This window comes from Scyliorhinus torazame, chromosome 28 (assembly GCF_047496885.1).
Source record: "Scyliorhinus torazame isolate Kashiwa2021f chromosome 28, sScyTor2.1, whole genome shotgun sequence".
Classification (NCBI taxonomy): domain Eukaryota; kingdom Metazoa; phylum Chordata; class Chondrichthyes; order Carcharhiniformes; family Scyliorhinidae; genus Scyliorhinus; species Scyliorhinus torazame.
The window spans coordinates 42,721,745-42,745,560 of NC_092734.1; the positions used below are offsets into that span (position 1 = coordinate 42,721,745).

General features: G+C 48.2%; 1 protein-coding gene across 3 annotated transcripts in view; it reads left to right on the forward strand.

Moving 5' to 3' along the window:
- The window catches only part of LOC140403425 (ribosome biogenesis protein BMS1 homolog), a 246,155-nt gene that overhangs the window by 111,023 nt on the left and 111,316 nt on the right, over nt 1-23,816 (forward strand). For all 3 annotated transcript variants that reach the window (XM_072491337.1, XM_072491339.1, XM_072491338.1), the window contains exons 13-17: nt 2,515-2,596; nt 10,259-10,341; nt 14,577-14,747; nt 15,446-15,634; nt 16,402-16,582. In XM_072491337.1, coding sequence (XP_072347438.1) covers nt 2,515-2,596; nt 10,259-10,341; nt 14,577-14,747; nt 15,446-15,634; nt 16,402-16,582 — 706 coding nt within the window. The remainder of the gene's footprint in view (nt 1-2,514; nt 2,597-10,258; nt 10,342-14,576; nt 14,748-15,445; nt 15,635-16,401; nt 16,583-23,816) is intronic.

Sequence of the window (23,816 nt, forward strand, 5' to 3'; positions counted from 1 at the left end):
TGGTGGGAATATGGAACACTGCCTGAGAGGGTGGTGGGAATCTGGAACTCTCTGTCTGAGAGGGTGGTGGGAATATGGAACGTGCTGTCTGAGAGGGTGGTAGGAATATGGAACGTGCTGTCTGAGAGGGTGGTGGGAATATGGAACGTGCTGTCTGAGAGGGTGGTGGGAATATGGAACGTGCTGCCTGAGAGGGTGGTGGGAATATGGAACGTGCTGTCTGAGAGGGCGGTGGGAATATGGAACACTCTGTCTGAGAGGGTGGTGGGAATATGGAACACTCTGTCTGAGAGGGTGGTGGGAATATGGAACACTCTGTTTGAGAGGGTGGTGGGAATATGGAACACTCTGTCTGAGAGGGTGGTGGGAATATGGAACACTCTGTTTGAGAGGGTGGTGGGAATATGGAACGTGCTGTCTGAGAGGGTGGTGGGAATATGGAACGTGCTGTCTGAGAGGGTGGTGGGAATATGGAACACTCTGTCTGAGAGGGTGGTGGGAATATGGAACACTCTGTTTGAGAGGGTGGTGGGAATATGGAACGTGCTGTCTGAGAGGGTGGTGGGAATATGGAACACTCTGTCTGAGAGGGTGGTGGGAATATGGAACGTGCTGTCTGAGAGGGTGGTGGGAATATGGAACGTGCTGTCTGAGAGGGTGGTGGGAATATGGAACGAGCTGTCTGAGAGGGTGGTGGGAATATGGAACGTGCTGTCTGAGAGGGTGGTAGGAATTTGGAACACTCTGTTTGAGAGGGTGGTGGGAATATGGAACGTGCTGTCTGAGAGGGTGGTGGGAATATGGAACGTGCTGTCTGAGAGGGTGGTGGGAATATAGAACTTGCTGTCTGAGAGGGTGGTGGGAATATGGAACGTGCTGTCTGAGAGGGTGGTGGGAATATGGAACGTGCTGTCTGAGAGGGTGGTGGGAATATGGAACACTGTCTGAGAGGGTGGTGGGAATATGGAACGTGCTGTCTGAGAGGGTGGTGGGAATATGGAACGTGCTGTCTGAGAGGGTGGTGGGAATATGGAACGTGCTGTCTGAGAGGGTGGTGGGAATATGGAACGTGCTGTCTGAGAGGGTGGTGGGAATATGGAACGTGCTGTCTGAGAGGGTGGTAGGAATTTGGAACACTCTGTTTGAGAGGGTGGTGGGAATATGGAACACAGTTTGAGAGGGTGGTGGGAATATGGAACGTGCTGTCTGAGAGGGTGGTGGGAATATGGAACGTGCTGTCTGAGAGGGTGGTGGGAATATAGAACTTGCTGTCTGAGAGGGTGGTGGGAATATGGAACGTGCTGTCTGAGAGGGTGGTGGGAATATGGAACGTGCTGTCTGAGAGGGTGGTGGGAATATGGAACACTGTCTGAGAGGGTGGTGGGAATATGGAACGTGCTGTCTGAGAGGGTGGTGGGAATATGGAACGTGCTGTCTGAGAGGGTGGTGGGAATATGGAACGTGCTGTCTGAGAGGGTGGTGGGAATATGGAACGTGCTGCCTGAGAGGGTGGTGGGAATATGGAACGTGCTGTCTGAGAGGGTGGTGGGAATATGGAACGTGCTGTCTGAGAGGGTGGTGGGAATATGGAACACTGTCTGAGAGGGTGGTGGGAATATGGAACGTGCTGTCTGAGAGGGTGGTGGGAATATGGAACGTGCTGTCTGAGAGGGTGGTGGGAATATGGAACGTGCTGTCTGAGAGGGTGGTGGGAATATGGAACGTGCTGTCTGAGAGGGTGGTGGGAATATGGAACACTGTCTGAGAGGGTGGTGGGAATATGGAACGTGCTGTCTGAGAGGGTGGTGGGAATATGGAACGTGCTGTCTGAGAGGGTGGTGGGAATATGGAACACTGTCTGAGAGGGTGGTGGGAATATGGAACGTGCTGTCTGAGAGGGTGGTGGGAATATGGAACGTGCTGTCTGAGAGGGTGGTGGGAATATGGAACACTGTCTGAGAGGGTGGTGGGAATATGGAACGTGCTGTCTGAGAGGGTGGTGGGAATATGGAACGTGCTGTCTGAGAGGGTGGTGGGAATATGGAACGTGCTGTCTGAGAGGGTGGTAGGAATTTGGAACACTGTCTGAGAGGGTGGTGGGAATATGGATACAGCAGATGGCACCAAACTGGACAATTGAGGAGCAAAGGATGAAGTTGGGAGGGTCGGCCAGAACAAAGAGATGGTGAGAACTTTCCCTTCAGTGAACAAAAAGCTTTGTTTACTGCTATTAGATTTATTTCTTCCGACTGTGGATAGATATTTTTACTGTGGGGAAAAATCGACCCAACCCGAAAATGCAACATGAACCAACAGTTTCATAGCGCCACAGCACAGTGGGAGACCTTTTGGCCCATTGCACCTGTGCTAGCCCATTTTAAAGGCCTATCCAATGACACCCACTCTTTCTGCAGAGCCCTGGAAGGAGCTGATATATCACCAGTGCAAAGTGAGGAGAAAATGCACCTTTAAGGGAGAATGGTTAGTGCTGAAATGTTTATTCTCTCTACACAGGCAATGAACAGTGTCCGAGATTGTTTTGTGACTGGAAAATGGGAGTCGGATAAGGATGCGACCACTCTGCTTGGAGAAGACGGTATGTGGAAGACGTAGTACGACCGTTGCGTTCTCTATTATTGAGCAACACCCAGAAATACAATTACAGACATCACCCTCCAAACTTGGTTGATATCCACGAGGATGTTGAACCAGAAAATTATTGTGCTGATCGCCTGAGGCAACAAAATAGTTGGCAACACCCACCCCACAGGGAGAGCTTCGCATGCCAATGATTTCCAGGGTAATGGTTTCGGTGGTCTCAGCTGAAGTTTTGAGTTCAGAATTCCTGAGATTCTTGAGCAGTCTAAACCAATTGGAAGTTAGCAAATGTAAGACTAAAATTCGAACAAGAGAGAGAGAAAACTGGGAACTAAAGGCTGTTAACCTGACACCAGTCGTTCAAACATGGACTAAAGGGCTGAACTCCAAAGGTGAGAGTGACTGCCCTTGATGTCAAGGCAGCATTTGACCGAGTTTGGCATCAAGGAGCCCGAGCTAAACAGGAGTCAATGGGAATCGGGGTAAACTCTCCGCTGGTTAGTCATACCCGGCACAAAGGAAGATGGTTGTGGTGGTTGGAGCTCAATCATTTCAGTTCCAGGACATCACTGCACAGGTTCTTCAGGCTGGTGTCCTCAGCCCAACCATCTCACATAGAAAACAGAAGCAGGAGGAGGCCATTTAGTAGCTTGGATCAGAAATTGGCTAGCTGGAAGACAAAGGGTGGTGGTTGATGGGAAATGTTCAGACTGGAGTCCAGTTACTAGTGGTGTACCACAAGGATCTGTTTTGGGGCCACTGCTGTTTGTCATTTTTATAAATGACCTGGAGGAGGGCGTAGAAGGATGGGTGAGTAAATTTGCAGATGACACTAAAGTTGGTGGAGTTGTGGACAGTGCGGAAGGATGTTACAAGTTACAGAGGGACATAGATAAGCTGCAGCGCTGGGCTGAGAGGTGGCAAATGGAGTTTAATGCAGAAAAGTGTGAGGTGATTCATTTTGGAAGGAATAACAGGAAGACTGAGTACTGGGCTAATGGTAAGACAGATGTCAGAGGTAGGTTCTTTACTCAGAGTAGTAGGGGCGTGGAATGCCCTGCCACAACAGTAGTGGACTCGCCAACACTAAGGGCATTCAAATGGTCATTGGATAGACATATGGACGATAAGGGAATAGTGTAGATGGGCTTTCGAGTGGTTTCACAGGTCGGCACAACATCGAGGGCCGAAGGGCCTGTACTGCGCTGTTATGTTCTATGCTCCGCCATTCATTATGATCATGGCTGGTCATCATGCTGAATACCCTGATCCCACCTTCTCCCTCCCACCCCCATATCCCTTGATCCCCTTGGTTCCAAGAGCTGTATCTAATTCCTTCTTGAAATCACACAACGTTTTGGCCTCAACTACTTTCTGTGATAGTGAATTCCACAGAATACCATCTCTTCAACCACGTATTCATCCGATATATCCTATTATTTCTACTCTGATTAACACGAGGCACTGGTAGTAATCCTTTTTTTTTAATTTAGAGTATCCAATTATTTCTTTTCCAATTAAGGGACAATTTAGCGTGGCCAATCCACCTAACCTGCACTTCTTTGGGTTGTGGGGATGAAACTCACGCAGATACAGGGAGAATGTGCAAACTCCACACGGGCAGTGACCCAGGGCAGGGATTCGAACCCGGGTCCTCAGTGCCGTAGACAATCAGGACAATCCCCTATAACTATTGCACTATCACACTTATCCCCCCTCCCCTCTGCAGCAGAACCAACAGTGGTGCAACGAGTTTGGCTGTTGCTGCTTTCCCCTGAGAGGCCATTCCCCTCAACAGTATCCAAAATGGTATATCTGTCCTGCAGGGGAATGGCCACCGGAGATTCATGCACTGCCAGCCTCGCTCTCTTTCTCTGCCTGGTGGTCACCCATTCCCTTCCTGCCTGTAGAGTCTCAGCCTGTGGTGTGACCACCTCTCTCTCCGTGCTGTCCACAACACTCTCCGACTGGCGGATGCTCCGCAGTGTCTCCAGCCGCTGCTCCAGCTCCGAAACCTGGGCTTCCAGGAGCTGTAGCTGGAGACACTTCCTGCACACATGCTCAACCTGGGCATTGGAAATGTTCCTGGTCTCCCACATGGAGCAGGAGGAGCAAACCAAGGCTTTCAGCTCTCCTGCCGTGACTTACCGTTTTCAATTATGCTTTGGAAGATGCTTGATATTAGATTAAATCCAATTCTTTGTCCATTCCTTGCTTGTCCTCGTGACTACCAATTAGAACCCTTACAGATTATAAACCACGAAACCTTTATTTCAAACTATAATTGATGAAAGTTATAAAGATTTACCAACACGGCTTATCAATCAGCTCTCTCCCTTGGAGCCTTGGAGCAGGGCAAGACCCCTCCCTGAAGATTTAAAAGTTATAAAGCAAGGAGAAAAGGCAAAGAGCACCTTTCTTCACACAAAGAGTGGTGAGCCTGTGGAATTCATTACCACAGGAAGTAGTTGATGCTAAAACATTGAATATATCCAAGAGGCGGCTGGATATAGCACTTGGGGAGAATGGGATCAAAGGTTATGGGGAGAAAGCAGGATTAGGCCATTGAGTTGGATGATCAGCTATGATCGTGATGAGGCCAAAAGGCGGCCTCCTGCTCCTGTCTTCTATGTATCTATGTATACCTCTTCCCGCTCTGAACCAAATTCCCACTCTGTTTCAAATTCCCAAGTTTAAAGCTCACTCTGGCTGTGGACTTACCCTGGTTGTGGCCTCTCTCCCCCACTGCTTGTGCGCGAAGCTCACTTCAGCTGTTTGATCAATGACCTCCCTTCCATCATGAGGTCAGAAGTGGGGATGTTCACTGATGACTGCACAATGTTCACCGTTTGCATCACCTCAGATACTGAAGCAGGCCAAATGCAGCAATATGTGGACAATATCCAGGTAACATTCCTGCCACACGAGCGCCAGGCAATGGCAGCCTCACTGGACCTTTAACTGGCCATAAAGATGGTGAAGCCTCCTGTATCCAACAGAGCTTCCCTTCAGAGCAAGGTCCCGGGGTGGGCTGCACTGCTTGGGTCCCACCTGACCTGAGTCGGAATGTTGGGGAGGCTGGGTGGAAAAACAATTCAGTTTTTAAAAAACAAGCTAGGAGCTGAATGGGAATCTGCCTTGGATTGCTGTTCTGAGGAGGTTCAGGACAGAATGAGTCGGGGGCGATGTATCTTCCATTTTCTGGCAATAGAGAGCTGGGTGGGAATTTAAGATGCGAGGAGGACACACAGGCTGCACCGAGACAGCTTAACTTTTTAAATATAAATTCATGGGATGTGGGTATTGCTGGCGAGGTCTGCCCGTCCTTAATTACCCTTGAGGTGGCGGTAAGCTGCCGCAGTCCATGTGGTGTAGGTACACCCACAGTGCCGTTAGGGAGGGAGTTCCAGGATGTTGCCCCAGTGACAGTGAAGGAACAGCGATATATTTCTGAGTCAGGGTGGTGACTGACTTGCAGGGGAACCTCCAGGTGATGTTCCTGCATCTGCTTCCCCTGTCCTGGGTGGTAATGGTCATGGGTTTGGGAGGTGCTGTGTCAGAAACTTTGATGAGTTACTGCTGTGCATCTTGGAGATGGTACACACGGCTGCAACTGCGTGTGGGTGGTGGACGGAGTGAATGTTTGTGAAAGGAGGAACAATCCAGTGAGGCTGCTTTGTCCTGGATGGTTTTGAGCTTGTGTGTTGTTGGAGTTGCACTCCATTAAATTCCATTACACTCCTCACATACAGAGAAACATAGAAAATGGAAGCAGAAGGAGGCCATTCGGCCCTTCGAGCCTGCTCTGCCATTCATTGTGATCAGGCCTGATCATCAATTTCAATACCCTGATCCCGCCTCCCCCCCCATCTCCCTCGATCCCTTCAGCCCCAAGAGCTGTATCTAATTCCTTCTTGAAATTACACAACGTTTGGGCCTCAACTACTTTGTGGTAATGAATTCCACAGATTCACCGCTCTCTGGTGAAGACATTTCTCCTCACCTCAGTTATAAAAGGTTTACCTCTTATCCTCAAACTATGAACCCTAGTTCTGGACTCCCCCACCATCAGGAACATTCTTTCTGAATCTACCCTGTCAAATCCTGTTACAATTTTTAAGTTTCTATGAGATCCCCTCTCACTCTTCTAACCTCCAATGAGTATAATCCTAACCGACTTAGTCTCTCCTCCATATGACAGTCCCGCCATCCCAGGAATCAGCCTGTAAACCTTCGCTGCACTCTCCATAGCAAAAAATTCTTTCCTCGGGTAAGGAGACCAAAACTGCACACAATACTCCAGGTGTGGCCTCACCAGTGCCCGAAACAAATGTAGTAAAACACCCCTATTCCTATACTGAAATTCTCTCGCTATGAAATGAAATGAAAATCGCTTATTGTCACAAGTAGGCTTCAATGAAGTTACTGTGGAAAAAACCCTCGTCGCCACAATCCAGCACCTGTTCGGGGAGGCTGGTACGGGAATTGAACCGTGCTGCTGGCCTGCCTTGGTCTGCTTTCAAAGCCAGCGATTTAGCCCTGTACTAAACAGCCCCTGTTTAACATACCATTATACCATTTGCCATATTTCCTGCCTGCTGTACCTGCGCGCTTACTTTCAGCAATTGATGCACGAGGACACCAAGGTCTCACTGAGTATTCACCTCTCCCAATTTACACCTGTTCAAATAATAATCTGCCTTCCTATTTTTGCTGCCGAAGTGGATAACCGCACATTTATCCACATTATACTGTATCTGCCATGCATCTGCCCTCTCACTCAGCCTGTCCAAATCCGGCTGAAGGATCTCTGCATCCTCCTCACAGCTCACCCTCCCACCCAACTTTGTATCATTTGCAAATTTGGCGATAATACATTTAGCTCCCTCGTCCAAATCATTGATATATAATGTGAACAGTTGGGGTCCTAGCACAGATCCCTGCGGTACTCCACTCGTCACTGCATTCCAATCAGAAAAATGCATATGCCTTGTAGATGGTGAACAGGATTTGGGGAGTCAGGAGGTGAGTTACTCCCCGCAGGATTCCTAATCTCTGACCTGCTTCCACCGCATCCTCTGGCAGCGCATTCCAGGCACCTACCACTCTCTGTGAAAAACCTTCCCGCACATCTCCCTTCAACTTTCCCCCTATCACCTTGAACCTGTGCCCCCTTGTAATTGACACTTCCACCCTTGGAAAAAGCCTCTGACTATCCACCCTGTCTATGCCTCTGTAGAAGCCAGGTATTTCTAATGCACCTAATATAGGTAAAAGATAGCTATTTAAGCGTGGATATTAAGCCCCAGTTTTAAATTAAGGATTAAAAACACATATTCTGCAAAGTCATTTAATCATTTTCTAAATACATAGTTTGAAAGAAACCGAGAAGCCTGATACATTTCTCCAAGGACAAGGGCTGAATTCCATGGCAACTAGGTGGCAGGAGTAAAAGCTCTATTCTGATTTCAGGCCACTCGTGATAACAGCTTGAACCACATTCCATAACTTAAACAGGCTGAAACATTTTAGATTATTGCTGGATTTTTAAAATGGACAGTTTATAAAACATCGAATCAAATATATTTGATTCCAACATTCTCAAAACATAACAATTTCATAGAAGCAGCATAATTCACTTTACTAGATTAAAACAGACTTTGATTTACATTTTGCAAATTATTGTCCAGCATTGCATGACAAAATAACATGAAGTCTCCATTGTTACACTAGCCAAGCCAGCATAAAACCAGTTTTTTGGTGGTAAAGATGAAGCAGAATATCACATTCCTCAACATACACAAGTGTGCAGATACGCAACAATTAGAAGTAATGTTACATATTGAAGATGGACGGCTTGCCGTCAAATCAAATGTGTTGGAGTCTAACCCAAACCAATTCGGATTATATTGGGGTGTGATTAGATGACTTAGGACAGATATGAAACAGTATAACTGAAGAAGTTTCGGCCCGCCAGTTTGAGTTTTAGTTTGGGTTTAGTTGGGGATTAGTTTTGTTGTAGATTAGGTTTAGGTAGATAGGTAGGGTCGGTTTTTGTGGGTAGTTTGTTAGTTTTCGTTTTGTTGGTTTGAAGCTGAAGGTTAGCTCTCTCTCTCTCTCTCTCTCTCTCTCTCTCTCTCTCTCTCTCTCTCTCTCTCTCTCTCTCTCTCTCTCTCTCTCTCTTTTCATATTTCATTTTCAGACTTTGACTTTTCAAAGTTATTGTTGAGCTGTTTGCCTGAGCAAGAAGATAATTTCTGTGATTCTCTGAAAGCTTCAAATTGTCTACGAATTGGCTTTTAAATGACTTTCAAATTGTAATCAATAGAAGACAAATAAAACAATTCCTATTGGCACCTGAGAAGTTTTAACTTAAATTTCTGCTGAGTTCCAGTAATCGCAAAGTGCTGCTGGAAACCGAATGGTCGAAATCCTTCAGCCTCTCAAAATGTTGTAGACCTGTCTTTCCAGTGAAAAATATCCTAATTTATTCAACCTCTCCTCATAATAATAATCTTTATTATTGTCACAAGTAGGCTTACATTAGCACTGCAATGAACAAGGCCAGCAGCGCGGGTTCAATTCCCGTACCAGCTTACCTGAACAGGCGCCGAAATAGGCGATTCGGGGCTTTTCACAGTAACTTCATACTTGTGACAATAAAAGATTATTATGAAGTTACTGTGAAAAGCCCCTAGTCGCCACATTTTGGCGCCTGTTCAGGTACACGGAGGGAGAATTCAGAATGTCCAATTCACCTAACAAGCACGTCTTTCGGGACTTGTGGGAGGAAACCGGAGCACCCGGAGGAAACCCGCGCAGACACGGGGAGAACGTGCAGACTCTGCACAGACAGTGACCCAAGACGGGAATCAAACCCGGATCCCTGGCGCTGTGAAGCAACAGTGTTGCCAACACCCTCGAGACCAGGCAACATCCTGGTGAACCTTCTTCGCACTCTCCAAAGCTTCCACGTCCTTCTGATAATGTGGTGACCAGAACTGCACACAATACTCCAAATGCAGCCTAACCAAGGTTTTATACAGCTGCAACATGATTTCCCAACTCCTGCACTCAATGCCCTGGCTAATGAAAGCAAGCATGTCATATGTCTTCTTAATCACCTTGACCACCTATGTTGCCACTTTTAGGGAACTGTGGACCTGCATGCCCAGATCCCTCTGTATGTTAATGTTCTTCAGAATTCTGCCATTTACAGTATAATTCATACCTAGATTTGATCCTCCAAAATGCATCACCTATGATGAGCGATTTGGCAAATTTTTTGGAGTTTAGAAGAGTGAGGGGCAGATTCTCAGAGGGCTGGACAGGGTAGATTCTCAGAGATTGCTTCCTCTGATTTATCTCGGGATCAGGGCTGATATTTCAGAACTGAGATGAGAAGAAATTTCTTCCCTCAAAGGGTCGTGAAACTTTGGAATTCTCGACCCCAGAGTGTTGTGGATTCTGCTTCACTGAATTTATATAAAGCTGGCGTAGACAGGTTTTGGGGAATAAATGGATCTGAGGCAGTAGATCAGATTTAACACCACGCAAGTTCGAGGGGCCATTTAGTTTACCCCTCCTATTTCGTATGTCCTTTTGATCTTACAATTTATCCTGTGTCTCTTAATCTTTCACACACTTTTTTTCCGTCTAGATGAGGTGTATGGAGCATTTGAGGATCTGGAGACAGGAGAAGTGCATACGGGGAAACCTGGGGAACTCAAACAAGACAGCGAGGTTTGTGTTAGAGAAAACCTTTCACCTCCAGAAAGATGATTGATGAATTAAAAAACACCTCATGCTTAAGACTTCTGTTTCGGAGATTCAGGCTGAAGCATAAACATCGGGATTCCTCCAGCTGGCTGGATGTACCAAACTCTGTGAGAGTCTGCGAGTTATTCACAAAGTAATGTCAACTGGCCATAATGCTTCATCAGAGGATGGGAACAAGGATGTTGAAGAGAATCTAGAATTGTGCATTATGGGATGGTTGGTGCAGATTTAATTCGATCTGTGTAGTGCATTTTGGGAAAAGAACATCAAATTGTAGCGCGTAGAGTTATCGAGGTTCTACTGCACACGAAAGGACTTTCGGCCCATCTGATCTGCGCTGGTCAAAAACAAATCCCTAACTATTCTAATCCCATTTTCCAGCACATCTCCCATGGCCGTGTCTGCCCTGGGATCGCAAGTGCACATTTAAATACTTCTTAAATGATGTGAGGGTCTCTGCCTCCACCAACCTTTCAGGCAGCGAGTTCCAAACTCCCACCGTCCTCTGGGTGAAATTGAAGCCCATAAGACATAGGAGCAGAATTAGGCCACTCGGCCCATCGAGTCCGCTCCGCCATTCAATCATGGCTGATATTTTCTCATCCCCATTCTCCTGCCTTCTCCCCATAACCCCTGATCCCCTTATTAATCAAGAACCTATCGATCTCTGTTTTAAAGACACTCAGTGATTTGGCCTCCACAGCCTTCTGCGGCAAAGAGTTCCACAGATTCACCACCCTCTGGCTGAAGAAATTCCTCCCCATCTCTGTTTTAAAGGATCGTCCCTTTAGTCTGAGATTGTGTCCTCTGCTTCTAGTCTTTCCTACAAGTGGAAACATCCTCTCCACGTCCACTCTATCCAGGCCTCGCAGTATCCTGTAAGTTTCAATAAGATCCCCCCTCATCCTTCTAAACTCCCAACAAGTACAGACCCAGAGTCCTCAACCGCTTCTCATACGACAAGTCCTTCATTCCAGGGATCATTCTTGTGAACCCCCTCTGGACCCTTTCCAAGGCCAGCACATCCTTCCTTAGATACGGGGCCCAGAACTGCTCACAATATTCCTAATGGAATGACCAGAGCCTTATGCAGGCTCAGAAGTACATCCCTGGTCTTGTATTCTAGCCCTCAAAATGAATATTAACATTGGATTGGATTGGATTTGTTTATTGTCACGTGTACCGAGGTACAGTGAAAAGTATTTTTCTGCGAGCAGCTCAACAGATCATTAAATACATGAGAAGAAAAGCGGATAAAAGAAAATACATAATAGGGCAACACAACATATACAATGTAACTACATAAGCACTGGCATCGGATGAAGCATACAGGGTGTAGTGTTAATGAGCTCAGTCCATAAGAGGGTCATTTAGGAGTCTGGTGACAGTGGGGAAGAAGCTGTTTTGAGTCTGTTCGTGCATGTTCTCAGACTTCTGTATCTCCTGCCCGATGGAAGAAGTTGGAAGAGTGAGTAAGCCAGGTGGGAGGGATCTTTGATTATACTGCCCACTTTCCCCAGGCAGCGGGAGGTGTAGATGGAGTCAATGGATGGGAGGCAGGTTTGTGTGATGGACTGGGCGGTGTTCACGACTCTCTGAAGTTTCTTGCGGTCCTGGGCCGAGCAGTTGCCACACCAGGCTGTGATGCAGCCTGATAGGATGCTTTCTATGGTGCATCTGTAAAAGTTGGTTCGAGTCAATGTGGACATGCCGAATTTCCTTAGTTTCCTGAGGAAGTATAGGCGCTGTTGTGCTTTCTTGGTGGTAGCGTCGACGTGGGTGGACCAGGACAGATTTTTGGAGCTGTGCACCCCTAGGAATTTGAAACTGCTAACCATCTCCACCTCGGCCCCGTTGATGCTGACAGGGGTGTGTACAGTACTTTGCTTCCTGAAGTCAATTACCAGCTCTTTAGTTTTGCTGGTATTGAGGGAGAGATTGTTGTCGCTACACCACTCCACTAGGTTCTCTATCTCCCTCCTGTATTCGGACTCATCGTTATTCGAGATCCGGCCCACTATGGTCGTATCGTCAACAAACTTGTAGATGGAGTTGGAACCAAGTTTTGCCACTCAGTCGTGTGTGTACAGGGAGTAGAGTAGGGGGCTAAGTACGCAGCCTTGCGGGGCGCTGGTGTTGAGGACTATTGTGGAGGAGGTTCATTCTTACTGATTGTGGTCTGTTGGTCAGAAAATCGAGGATCCAGTTGCAGAGTGGGGAGCCAAGTCCTAGGTTTTGGAGCTTTGATATGAGCTTGGCTTGCCCAGAAAAGCAGAGGTCTGTTGGCACACCATGCAGTTACCTAACATTTACTCTGGAAGACCTGTTTGTGGTGACCCATCATCATCACCATCATCCCACTGCCTCCTGGTTTCCCTACAACTGTAAGCTCACGTTCTACATAACGAGTTTGTCCTCAAACTACAGAATTCTCCAGCTTTTGCCTAACTCGCATTTAGTGGAAGTTTGATATATTTTCCTTACTTTTGTGATTTATGTATTTTTTTGTCTAATTCGCTAACAAGGTTGTATTCGACAAGAATTGCCCCTCGATGAGCAAAGGAGGTACTTAGAAATGTTTTCATCAATCAGGCCATTAGAACATAAATATTTTATAGCAAGTGACTGCTAGGTGCAGACACAATGGGCCGAATGGCCTCTTTTTGTGCTGTAAAACTCAGACTCTGACCGACTGAGCTCCACCTGTGGATTATGTAACTGCATGGTGTGCCAATGGACCTCTGCTTTTCTGGGCAACATAATATTAGTAGATGTCAGCTGACCATTTAGCCTCAGTGCCCTGTGAGGGTGGGGGCGGCAAAGAACAAAGAAAAGTACAGCACAGGAACAGGTCCTTCGGCCCTCCAAGCCTGCGCCGACCATGCTGCCCGTCTAAACTAAAATCTTCTACACTTCTGGGGTCCGTATCCCTCTATTCCCATCCTATTCATGTATTTGTCAAGATGCCCCTTAAATGTCACTATCATCCCTGCTTCCACCACCTCCTCCGGCAGCGAGTTCCAGGCACCCACTACCCTCTGTGTAAAAAAACTTCCCTCGCACATCTCCTCTAAACTTTGCCCCTCGCACCTTAATCCTATGTTTCCTAGTAATTGACTCTTCCACCCTGGGAAAAAGCTTGTGACTATCCGCTCTGTCTATGTCCCTCATAATTGTGTAGACTTCTATCAGGTCGCCCCTCAACCTCCGTCGTTCCAGTGAGAACAAACCGAGTTTATCCACCGTCTTCTCATAGTTAATGCCCTCCATACCAGGCAACATCCTTGTAAACCTCTTCTGTACCCTCTGGTAGTGTGGCGACCAGAATTGAACACTTTATTCCAAGTGTGGCTGAACAGCTGCAGCATGACTTGCCAATTCTTATACTCAATGCCCCGGCCAATGAAGGCAAGCATGCCGTATGCCGTCTTGACTACCTTCTCCATCTGTGTTGCCACTTTCAGTGACCCTTTGGACCTGTACACCCAGATCCCTCTGCCTGTCAATAAAGGGTTCTGCCATTTACTGTATATTTCTACCTGTATTAGACATTCCAAAATGCATTACCTCACATTTGTCCGGATTAAACTCCATCTGCCATCTCTCCGCCCAAGTCTCTAATTGATCTATATCCCGCTGTATCCTCTGACAGTCCTCATCGCTATCTGCAATTCAACCAACCTTTGTGTCATCTGCAAACTTACAAATTAGACCAGTTACATTTTCCTCTAAATCATTTATATATACAATACACCACTAATCACAGCCCTCCAATCAGAAAAGCACCCTTTCACCGCTACCCTCTGTCTTCTATGACCTAGCCAGTTCTGTATCCATCTTGCCAGCTCACCTCTGATCCCATGTGACTTCACCTTCTGTACCAGTCTGCCATGAGACAGGATTCTTGTTGCTTTTGACTTAACTCTGCTGCAAGGTATACAGATGAATGGCCATTATCCGAGAATAGGATTGGACTCAGCTGTCACGTCCAGCGAGGTGAGTCATCCACAAACTACAACTTGCTGGAGTCAGCTGCTGGAGTGGGACCATTTCCCAGGAATCAAGGCGGAAAATAGTCAAAACATCCCAAGCCTCAGAACTTGATGATAGGAACGGCAGGATTGGAAACATTTTAGTGTGTATTATAACATTAGGATGTGGAAATTAACTTAAAAACTGAAGGTGAAATTGTCTGTCAGGGAGGCGAAGAAGATGACTCAGGTGATCCGAGAGGCACAGAGGAGGATGAGGAACAGACCAAACGTTTGGACAAAAAGCGGAAATTGAAGGAAATGTTTAATGCGGAATACGATGATGGTGAAGGAACCTACTTCCACGATCTTAAGGAAGAGATGCAGAAACAGGCACAGGTAGGCATCAATAGTCACAGGCCTTGAGTTCTATACTTACCGTAATGCTAGTGACATGAATAAAGAATGCACTGGTCAGATATCCTCATTGTCAGACGTTCAGAGGTTATATCAGTGCTCTGCTTCTCCATTTGCTTTTGTTGACTGCTCACCTTCAGTTTTTCTTCCACTGTTGTCCCACCTTTCTTCTCATTCTTCTCCTTCCTGTTCACTGAGCTCTTTCCTTATTTTCGGAATGTGAAATTTGAACTGGTGCAGTTGTGAGACTGAGTTGACAGATTGGAAGTGAAATGCAATGTTATTGATAAGCTGTATGTGTTTGTAAAGGGATTCCCTTGTGCTTTTCCTTTGGGTGCACAATGCTGCAAGAAATCGCTACGATAGGAAAATACTGCCGATACTAGAAATCTGAAATAAAAACAGAGAATGCTGTAAATTTTCAGATCGGGCAGCATCTGTGGAGAGAAACTGAGTTAACATTTCAGTTCGACAACTTGTCGTCAGTTCTGATTCTGACGTGAGAGGTTAATTCTCCACAGATGCTGCCTGACCTGCTGAATATTGACAGCATTTTCTGTTTTTACTATAATCTGATTGTCTCTCACCTACACCACGTGCGTGCCCTCCACGTGTGTGCTCTCTGGTGAATCAGCCCTCCTGATTTCTTTTTTTCAAACATGGTTTTCCCTTTCTAACAGCTGAATCGAGCTGAATTTGATGACCAAGATGATGAGACCCGCGTTCAGTATGAAGGTTTTCGACCTGGAATGTACATCCGTGTTGAGATTGACAATGTGCCCTTTGAGTTTGTGGCAAATTTTGACTCCTGCTATCCATTGATTCTCGGTGGCTTGGGAACCAGCGAAGGGAATATCGGATACCTACAGGTAATAACCACCAAAAACAGCACTTTGCATTTAATAATTAATAATCTTTATTATTGTCACAGTACGCTTACATTAACACTGCAATTAAGTTACTGTGAAAAGCCCCTCGTCACCACACTCGGGTGTTCGGGTACACAGCGGGAGAAATCAGAATGTCCAATTCACCACACATCTTTAGGGACTTGTGGGAGGAAACCCACGCAGACACGGGGAGAACGTGCAGACTCCGCACAGACAGTGACCCAAGTCGGAATTGAACCTGGGACCCTGGAGCTGTGAAGCAACAGTGCTAACCACTGTGCTACCACCCCGCAAATATCAGCAATATTATACACCATATTTAAAAATATATATTCCAAAAGAATTCCCTTCCCTGCTGCTACTGAAGGGACCATGGGTACGAGCTTGTGAAGTTTGAGCGTGGCTGCTGCTTGTGTTTGACTTTGGAGGCCAGCTGTGGGGATGGTCACCTGACCCCAAACCGCAACCAACCTGTCTGACTTTCCTGTTCCCCGGCCCAGGGGTGTCACAGCCAAATGCTCCAGGGATAGAATCTAATATCTTGCTGCAATCTGTGACGCAGACCCTCAACTGTAGAATGTTATATTTAACATCTGTTGAGAGGAGTTGTATTTGTGAGAATGAGTACATGTGCACAATATAATTTGAGAAGGTGTGAAGCTGCAATGTTACTGAGACGGTCCAACTGAAAGAACCATTGTAATCGCTGTCCACTAATATCTCATTTTGTTTCCCGACTGAACCAGATGCGTTTGAAGAAGCACCGATGGCACAAGAAGATTTTGAAGACCAGAGACCCTCTGGTCTTCTCCCTCGGCTGGAGGCGGTTTCAGACCATCCCTTTGTATTACATTGAGGATCACAATGGGCGCCACAGACTGCTCAAGTATACACCTGAGCACATGCATTGTTCTGCTACAATCTGGGGTAAGAGACGTCCCACTTCTCTCATCACACAAAGAAATTTGAGCATTACTGTCCTTTAGGTAGATATTGAATTCCTCCAGAATTATTCTTAGCTTCCATGTTTACTACTTTTCCTTTGTCGACCTGGTAATTTCTAATCCAAGGATTTCCTTCCCTGAGAATATCACTGCTTTTCCTTCCTCTCCTGAAAGCTAGGTGAATCTTCCAGTTTCATTTTAATTCCTCATAACATTCCAGTGTGGTGAACCATAGAAACGTTCAGTCTCCAACAGCTTTCTCTCTCTCAGACCTTGGAAGACTAACCCATCTGTAACATTGTGATATTTAGGGAGGTGGTGCGTAGTGGTATTGTTGCTGGACTAGTAATGCAGAGACCCAGGATAATGATCTGGGAACCCGGGTTTGAATCCCGGCAGCTGGTGGTTTAAACTCAATAAAATATCTCAAATTAAAAGTCTAATGATGACCATGTTGATTGCCGTAAAAACCCATCCTATTCACTGATGTCCTTTAGGGAAGGAAATCTGCCGTCCTTACCTGGCCTGGCCTACATGTGACTCCAGATCCAGAGCAATGTGGTTGATTCTTAAATGCCCTCTGAAATAGCCTAGTAAGTCACTCAGTTGTATTCAACCGCTACGAAAACACAAAAAAAGAAATGAAACCGGATGGACCACTCGGCATCGAACCAGGCACCGGAAAAGACTACGGCAAACCCAGCCCTGTCGACCCTGCAAAATCCTCCGTACTAATATCTGGGGGCTTGTGCCAAAGTTGGGAGGGCTGCCTAATTCCCTTCCTAATAGCACAGTGGGTGTACCCACACCTCAAGGACTGCAGCGGTTCAAGAAGGCAGCTCACCACCACCTTCTGAAGGGCAACTAGAGATGGGCAATAAATGCGGCCTAACCAGCGACGCCCACATTCCAATTTTAAAGATTTTTTTAAATTAATTTTTTTAAAAGGAAGCCTGTAACTTGATAACACAATGGCCTGTACCCATCCATGGGCCTTGAATTCATGTGGATTAACCATTGTTGAGACCTCCTCTAGCTTGAAGGTAAGTGGACAGTTTAACACTGATTGCAACCAATATTCGCAACACTTTTCTGGGACTTTAGAGACTCGCAGTCCACTGTTCGGCTGCTGTCATTGTCTCCAAGCATAAACATCTTGCACCTTCTTCCCAGTAAAGCAGTGTGGGGTCCTTTAATCTCTAAACCAGGCTTATTGTCAGACAGACTTCAGAGCAAATCACATGATCCCCATCACTTTACCTGACACGACTCAGTCACAAAGTACGATAAATGTTATGGTAAGAGAGCTCACTGCTCAGACAGTGTCAGTGGTATCAGCGCCTCACTGAAATGAGCTTGCCTGATCCAGGAGGAATCTATCGCGTGTAATTGCACCGTCTCAGTTGCAGCTGCGGGCGTTCACCTGACTGAACAGTTGATTAAAGCTAAGACTTTGCAAGAAAAAGAGCAAAGAACCTTTCGCCTCCTTGAGACGGGCTTTGCACAGCCCATCAGCTGGATGAACTTCGGATCATTCGGGAGGCAGAGGTGGTCATAGATAGAAGCTTCAGGGATGTAGTTACTCCGAAGAATAAAGATAGATGGACTTCCGGGTGCGGCGCTGACCAGCTAAGTCGCACGTTTCAGCTGCTCCCGTTGGAACGGACTTTTGGGCTCTTGATAAGAGCCCCAACGGCAATTTTAAACGGCCAAAAACACTGTGCGGTGAAATAGAAGGGAATCCCCCCCGGATACTGATGGAAAAAGGAGAGGATAGCGGCCGGATTGCAGTGGATCCTTCGGAGCAGCGGCAAGGAAGGGAAGCTCGAAGCAAGATGGCGTCGGAAGGTGGCGTTCGATATGGGGCCCGGAGCAACAAGAGTTCCTGCGGCGCTGTGTGGAAGAGCTGAAGAAGGAGGTGTTGGCCCCGATGCTACAGGTGATTGAAGGGCTAAAGGAGGCGCAGAGGACCCAGGAGCTGGAGCTTCGGGTCGTGAAGGCAAAGGCTGCTGAAAACGAAGATGAAATTCAGGGCCTGGTGGTGAAGACAGAGATGCACGAGGCGCAGCACAAGAGGTGTGTGGAGAGGTTGGAAGCCCTGGAGAATAATTCGAGGAGGAAGAATCTAAGAGTCTTAGGTCTTCCCGAGGGCGCAGAGGGGGCGGACGTCGGGGCATATGTGAGCACGATGCTTCACTCGCTAATGGGATCGGAGGCCCCGACGGGCCCTTTGGAGGTGGAGGGAGCTTATCGAGTTATGGCGCGAAGACCAAGGGCAGGAGAAATACCTCGAGCCATAGTGGTGAGGTTTCACCGCTATAATGACAGAGAGATGGTCCTAAGATGGGCGAAGAAAACTCGGAGCTGCCAGTGGGAGAACGCGGTGATCCGCGTATACCAGGATTGGAGTGCGGAGGTGGCGAGAAGGAGGGCAAGTTTCAATCGGGCTAAGGCGGTGCTTCACAAAAAGAAGGTGAAATTTGGAATGTTGCAACCGGCGAGACTGTGGGTCACACACCAAGGGAAGCACCACTACTTTGAGACGGCAGAAGAGGCGTGGACATTCATAGTGGACGAGAAGCTGGAATAGTCTGGCGAGAGAAAGAACTTCTGGGACAAAGTGGTGGGGTGACTATGTGGGACGAGGAAGGGGGGGGGATGATTTTTCAATTGTTAATTCTTTAATCCTGTAAATTTTCTCTCTTCCCCTCGTTTGGGGGGGGGGTGGGGGGAGTATGAGGAACTGTGGGCGCCGGTGGGTAGGAAAGCGGGGCTGAGTGGGAAACGCGGGCCTCGTTCCCGCGCTATGATAATTATGGCGGGTACAGGGACGCAGGAAGGTGGGGGCCCCGCACAGTGAGAGGCGAGGGCAAACGGGGAAGCCGAGGTCAGCCAGAGTTCGCTGACTTCTGGGAGCAACATGGGGGTGTAATTACGCTAGAGGGGGATCTAGCGGAGGGGGGGGGGAGGGAGCTAACTGGGTTGCTGCTGCTAAGGGGAAGGGGAGCTGTTATGGGGCGGGGTGGTCGAGGCAGGAGGGCGCCGTCGGGGGGATATACAGGTACGTGGGAACCGGGTGAGGAGCTGGGGTAAAAAAGGGGATGGCTAGTCGACAAGGGGGGGGGGGTAAAGAGCCCCCCAACCCGGCTGATCACGTGGAGTGTGAGAGGGCTGAATGGGCCGATTAAAAGGGCGCGGGTACTCGCACACCTAAAGAAATTAAAGGCAGATGTGGTTATGTTGCAGGAGACGCACCTGAAATTGACAGATCAGGTCAGACTACGTAAAGGATGGGTGGGACAGGTGTTTCATTCGGGTTTGGATGCGAAGAATAGGGGGGTGGCTATTTTAGTGCGGAAACGGGTACTGTTTGAGGCAAAGACCATAGTGGTGGACAGTGGGGGTAGATACGTGATGGTGAGTGGCAGATTGCAAGGGGAGGCGGTGGTTCTGGTGAACGTGTACGCCCCGAACTGGGATGATGCAAACTTCATGAGGCGTATGTTGGGGCGTATCCCGGACCTGGAGGCGGGAAAGTTGGTAATGGGGGGAGACTTCAATACAGTGCTTGATCCAGGGCTGGACCGGTCGAGGTCCAGGACCGGGAGGAGGCCGGCAGCGGCCAAGGTGCTTAAGGACTTCATGGAGCAGATGGGAGGAGTAGACCCTTGGAGATTTATCAGACCTAGGAGTAAGGAGTTCTCATTCTTCTCCCATGTTCACAAGGTATATTCACGGATAGACTTTTTTGTCCTGGGAAGGGCACTGATTCCGAAGGTGACAGGGACAGAGTACACGGCCATAGCCATCTCGGACCACGCTCCACACTGGGTAGATCTGGAGGTAGGAGAGGAAAAGGAACAGCGCCCACTCTGGAGAATGGATATGGGCCTGCTGGCAGATGAGGGGGTATGTCTAAGGGTGAGGGGGTGTATCGAAAGGTACTTGGAGCTTAATGACAATGGAGAGGTTCAGGTGGGAGTGGTCTGGGAGGCGTTGAAGGCGGTGGTCAGGGGGGAACTGATATCCATAAGGGCACATAAAGGGAAGCAAGAGAGTAAAGAAAGGGAGCGATTGCTGAGAGAACTTCTGAGGGTGGACAGGCAATATGCAGAGGCACCAGAGGAGGGACTGTACAGGGAAAGACAAAGGTTACATGTGGAATTTGACCTGCTGACCACGGGTAAGGCAGAGGCACAGTGGAGGAGGGCACAGGGAGTGCAGTATGAGTATGGAGAGAAAGCGAGTCGGTTACTGGCCCAACAATTGAGGAAGAGGGGAGCGGCGAGGGAGATAGGTGGGGTGAGGGATGAGGAGGGAGAGATGGAACGGGGAGCGGAGAGAGTGAATGGGGTGTTTAAGACATTCTATGAGAGGTTGTATAAGGCTCAGCCCCCGGACGGGAAGGAGGGAATGATGCATTTCCTGGATCAGCTGGAATTCCCGAAGGTGGAGGAGCAGGAGAGGGCGGGACTGGGAGCAGAGATTGATGTGGAGGAGGTGGTAAAGGGGATTGGGAGCATGCAGGCGGGGAAGGCCCTGGGACCGGATGGGTTCCCGGTGAAATATATAGACCTACTGGCCCCGCTTTTGACGAGAACCTTTAATGAGGCCAGGAAAAGGGGGAAGTTGCCCCCGACTATGTCGGAGGCGACAATATCGTTACTTTTGAAGAAGGATAAAGACTTCGCTGCAGTGTGGGTCCTACAGGCCCATTTCCCTTTTGAATGTAGATGCTAAGCTCCTGGCCAAGGTAATGGCGACAAGGATAGAGGACTGTGTCCCGGGGGTGGTCCATGAGGATCAAACTGGGTTCGTTAAGGGGAGACAGCTGAACTCATGTTCGTACATACGGAGGCTGCTAGGGGTGATGATGATGCCCCCACCAAGGGGGAGGCGGAGATAGTGGTGGCGATGGATGCCGAGAAAGCATTTGACAGGGTCGAGTGGGACTACCTGTGGGAGGTGCTGAGGAGATTTGGTTTTGGAGAAGGGTTTATTGGATGGGTACAGCTGCTATATAGGGCCCCGGTGGCAAGTGTGATCACGAACAGGCAGAGGTCTGACTACTTCCGACTTTATAGAGGGACGAGGCAGGGGTGTCCCCTGTCTCCGTTACTGTTTGCATTGGTAATTGAGCCCCTGGCCATAGCACTGAGGGGCTCCAGGAAGTGGAGGGGAGTACTCAGGGGAGGAGAAGAACACCGGGCATCATTGTATGCAGATGATTTACTGCTGTATGTTGCGGACCCGGTGGAGGGGATGCCTGAGATAATGCAGATGCTCGGGGTGTTTGGGGAATTCTCGGGTACAAATTGAACATGGGGAAGAGTGAGTTGTTTGTGGTACATCCGGGGGAGCAGAGCAGGGGAATAGAGGATTTACCGCTGAGGAGGGTAACCAGGGATTTCCGGTACTTGGGGATCCAGATAGCCAGGAGTTGGGGAACATTACATAGGCTTAATTTAACACGATTGGTGGAACAGATGGAGGAGGATTTTAAGAGATGGTACATGGTGCCCCTGTCACTGGTGGGTAGGGTGCAGGCGGTCAAAATGGTAGTCCTCCCGAGATTCCTTTTTGTGTTTCAGTGCCTCCCGGTGATGATCACGAAGGCTTTTTTCAAGAAGATCGAGAAAAGCGTTATGAGTTTTGTGTGGGCTGGGAAGACCCCGAGAGTGAGGAGGGGGTTCTTGCAGCGTAGCAGGGAGAGGGGGGGACTGGCACTACCGAGCTTAAGTGAGTACTATTGGGCCGCCAATATTTCAATGGTGTGAAAGTGGATGGGAGAAGGGGAGGGAGCGGCGTGGAAGAGATTGGAGATGGCGTCCTGCAAAGGAACCATCCTACAAGCACTGGTGACGGCGCCGCTGCCGTTCTCCCCGAAGAAATACACCACAAGTCCAGTGATGGTGGCAACACTGAAAATTTGGGGGCAGTGGAGGCGGCATAGGGGAATGACGGGAGCCTCGGTGCGGTCCCCAATAAGAAATAATCATAGGTTTGTCCCGGGGAGAATAGATGGGGGATTTGCAGCATGGCAGAGAGCTGGGATTGTGCAACTGAGGGATCTGTTCTTGGACGGGACGTTTGCGAGTCTGGGAGCGCTGACGGAAAAATATGGGTTGCCCCAAGGGAATGAATTTCGATACATGCAACTGAGGGCCCGAGGCAACAGGTGAGGGAATTCCCGCAGCTCCTGACGCAGGAGATTCAGGATAGAGTGATCTCAGGGACATGGGTGGGGGATGGTAGGGTGTCGGATATATATAGGGAAATGAGAGATGAGGGGGCGAACATGGTGGATGAGCTGAAGGGAAAATGGGAAGAAGAGCTGGGGGAGGAGATTGAAGAGGGGCTGTGGGCAGATGCCCTACGTAGGGTAAACTCTTCGTCCTCGTGCGCCAGGCTTAGCCTGATACAATTTAAGGTTTTGCACAGGGCACATATGACCGGAGCAAGGCTCAGTAATTCTTCAGGGTAGAGGATAGGTGTGGGAGATGCTCGAGAAGCCCAGCAAACCACACCCACATGTTTTGGTCATGCCCGGCACTACAGGGGTTCTGGGTGGGGGTGGCGAAGGTGCTTTCAAAGGTGGTGGGGGTCCAGGTCGAGCCAGGCTGGGGGCTGGCTCTATTCGGGGTTGCAGAATAGCCGGGAGTGCAGGAGGCGAGAGAGGCTGATGTTTTGGCCTTTGCGTCCCTAGTAGCCCGGCGCAGGATACTGCTTATGTGGAAGGAAGCCAAGCCTCTGGGCGTGGAGACCTGGATAAACGACATGGCAGGGTTTATAAAACTAGAACAGATAAAGTTCGCACTAAGGGGTTCGGCTCAGGGGTTCACCAGGCGGCGGCAACCGTTCATTGACTACCTCGCAGAACGATAAAGGAAATGGGAAGGTAACAGCAGCAACCCAGGGGGGAGGTGGGGGGGGGGGGCTCAGGTGGGTCCTCAGGGGTGTTTTTGTAAAGATATTGGTACTTGGTTATGTATATTGAATTGCTGATTTTATTATTTGGGAGAGCTATTATTTTTGTTATGGCAGTTGCCATTTAGTTTATATATTATTTATTTATTTGTTAAAATACGGTCACTGTTATTTATATTGTTTTGCTGTTGCAAAAAGGGGAAAAACCTTTGTACTGTTTTGTATGGCCGAAAAAGTTGAATAAAATATATATTTTTTAAAAAAGAATCAAGCTAGATGGGTGCCGGTGA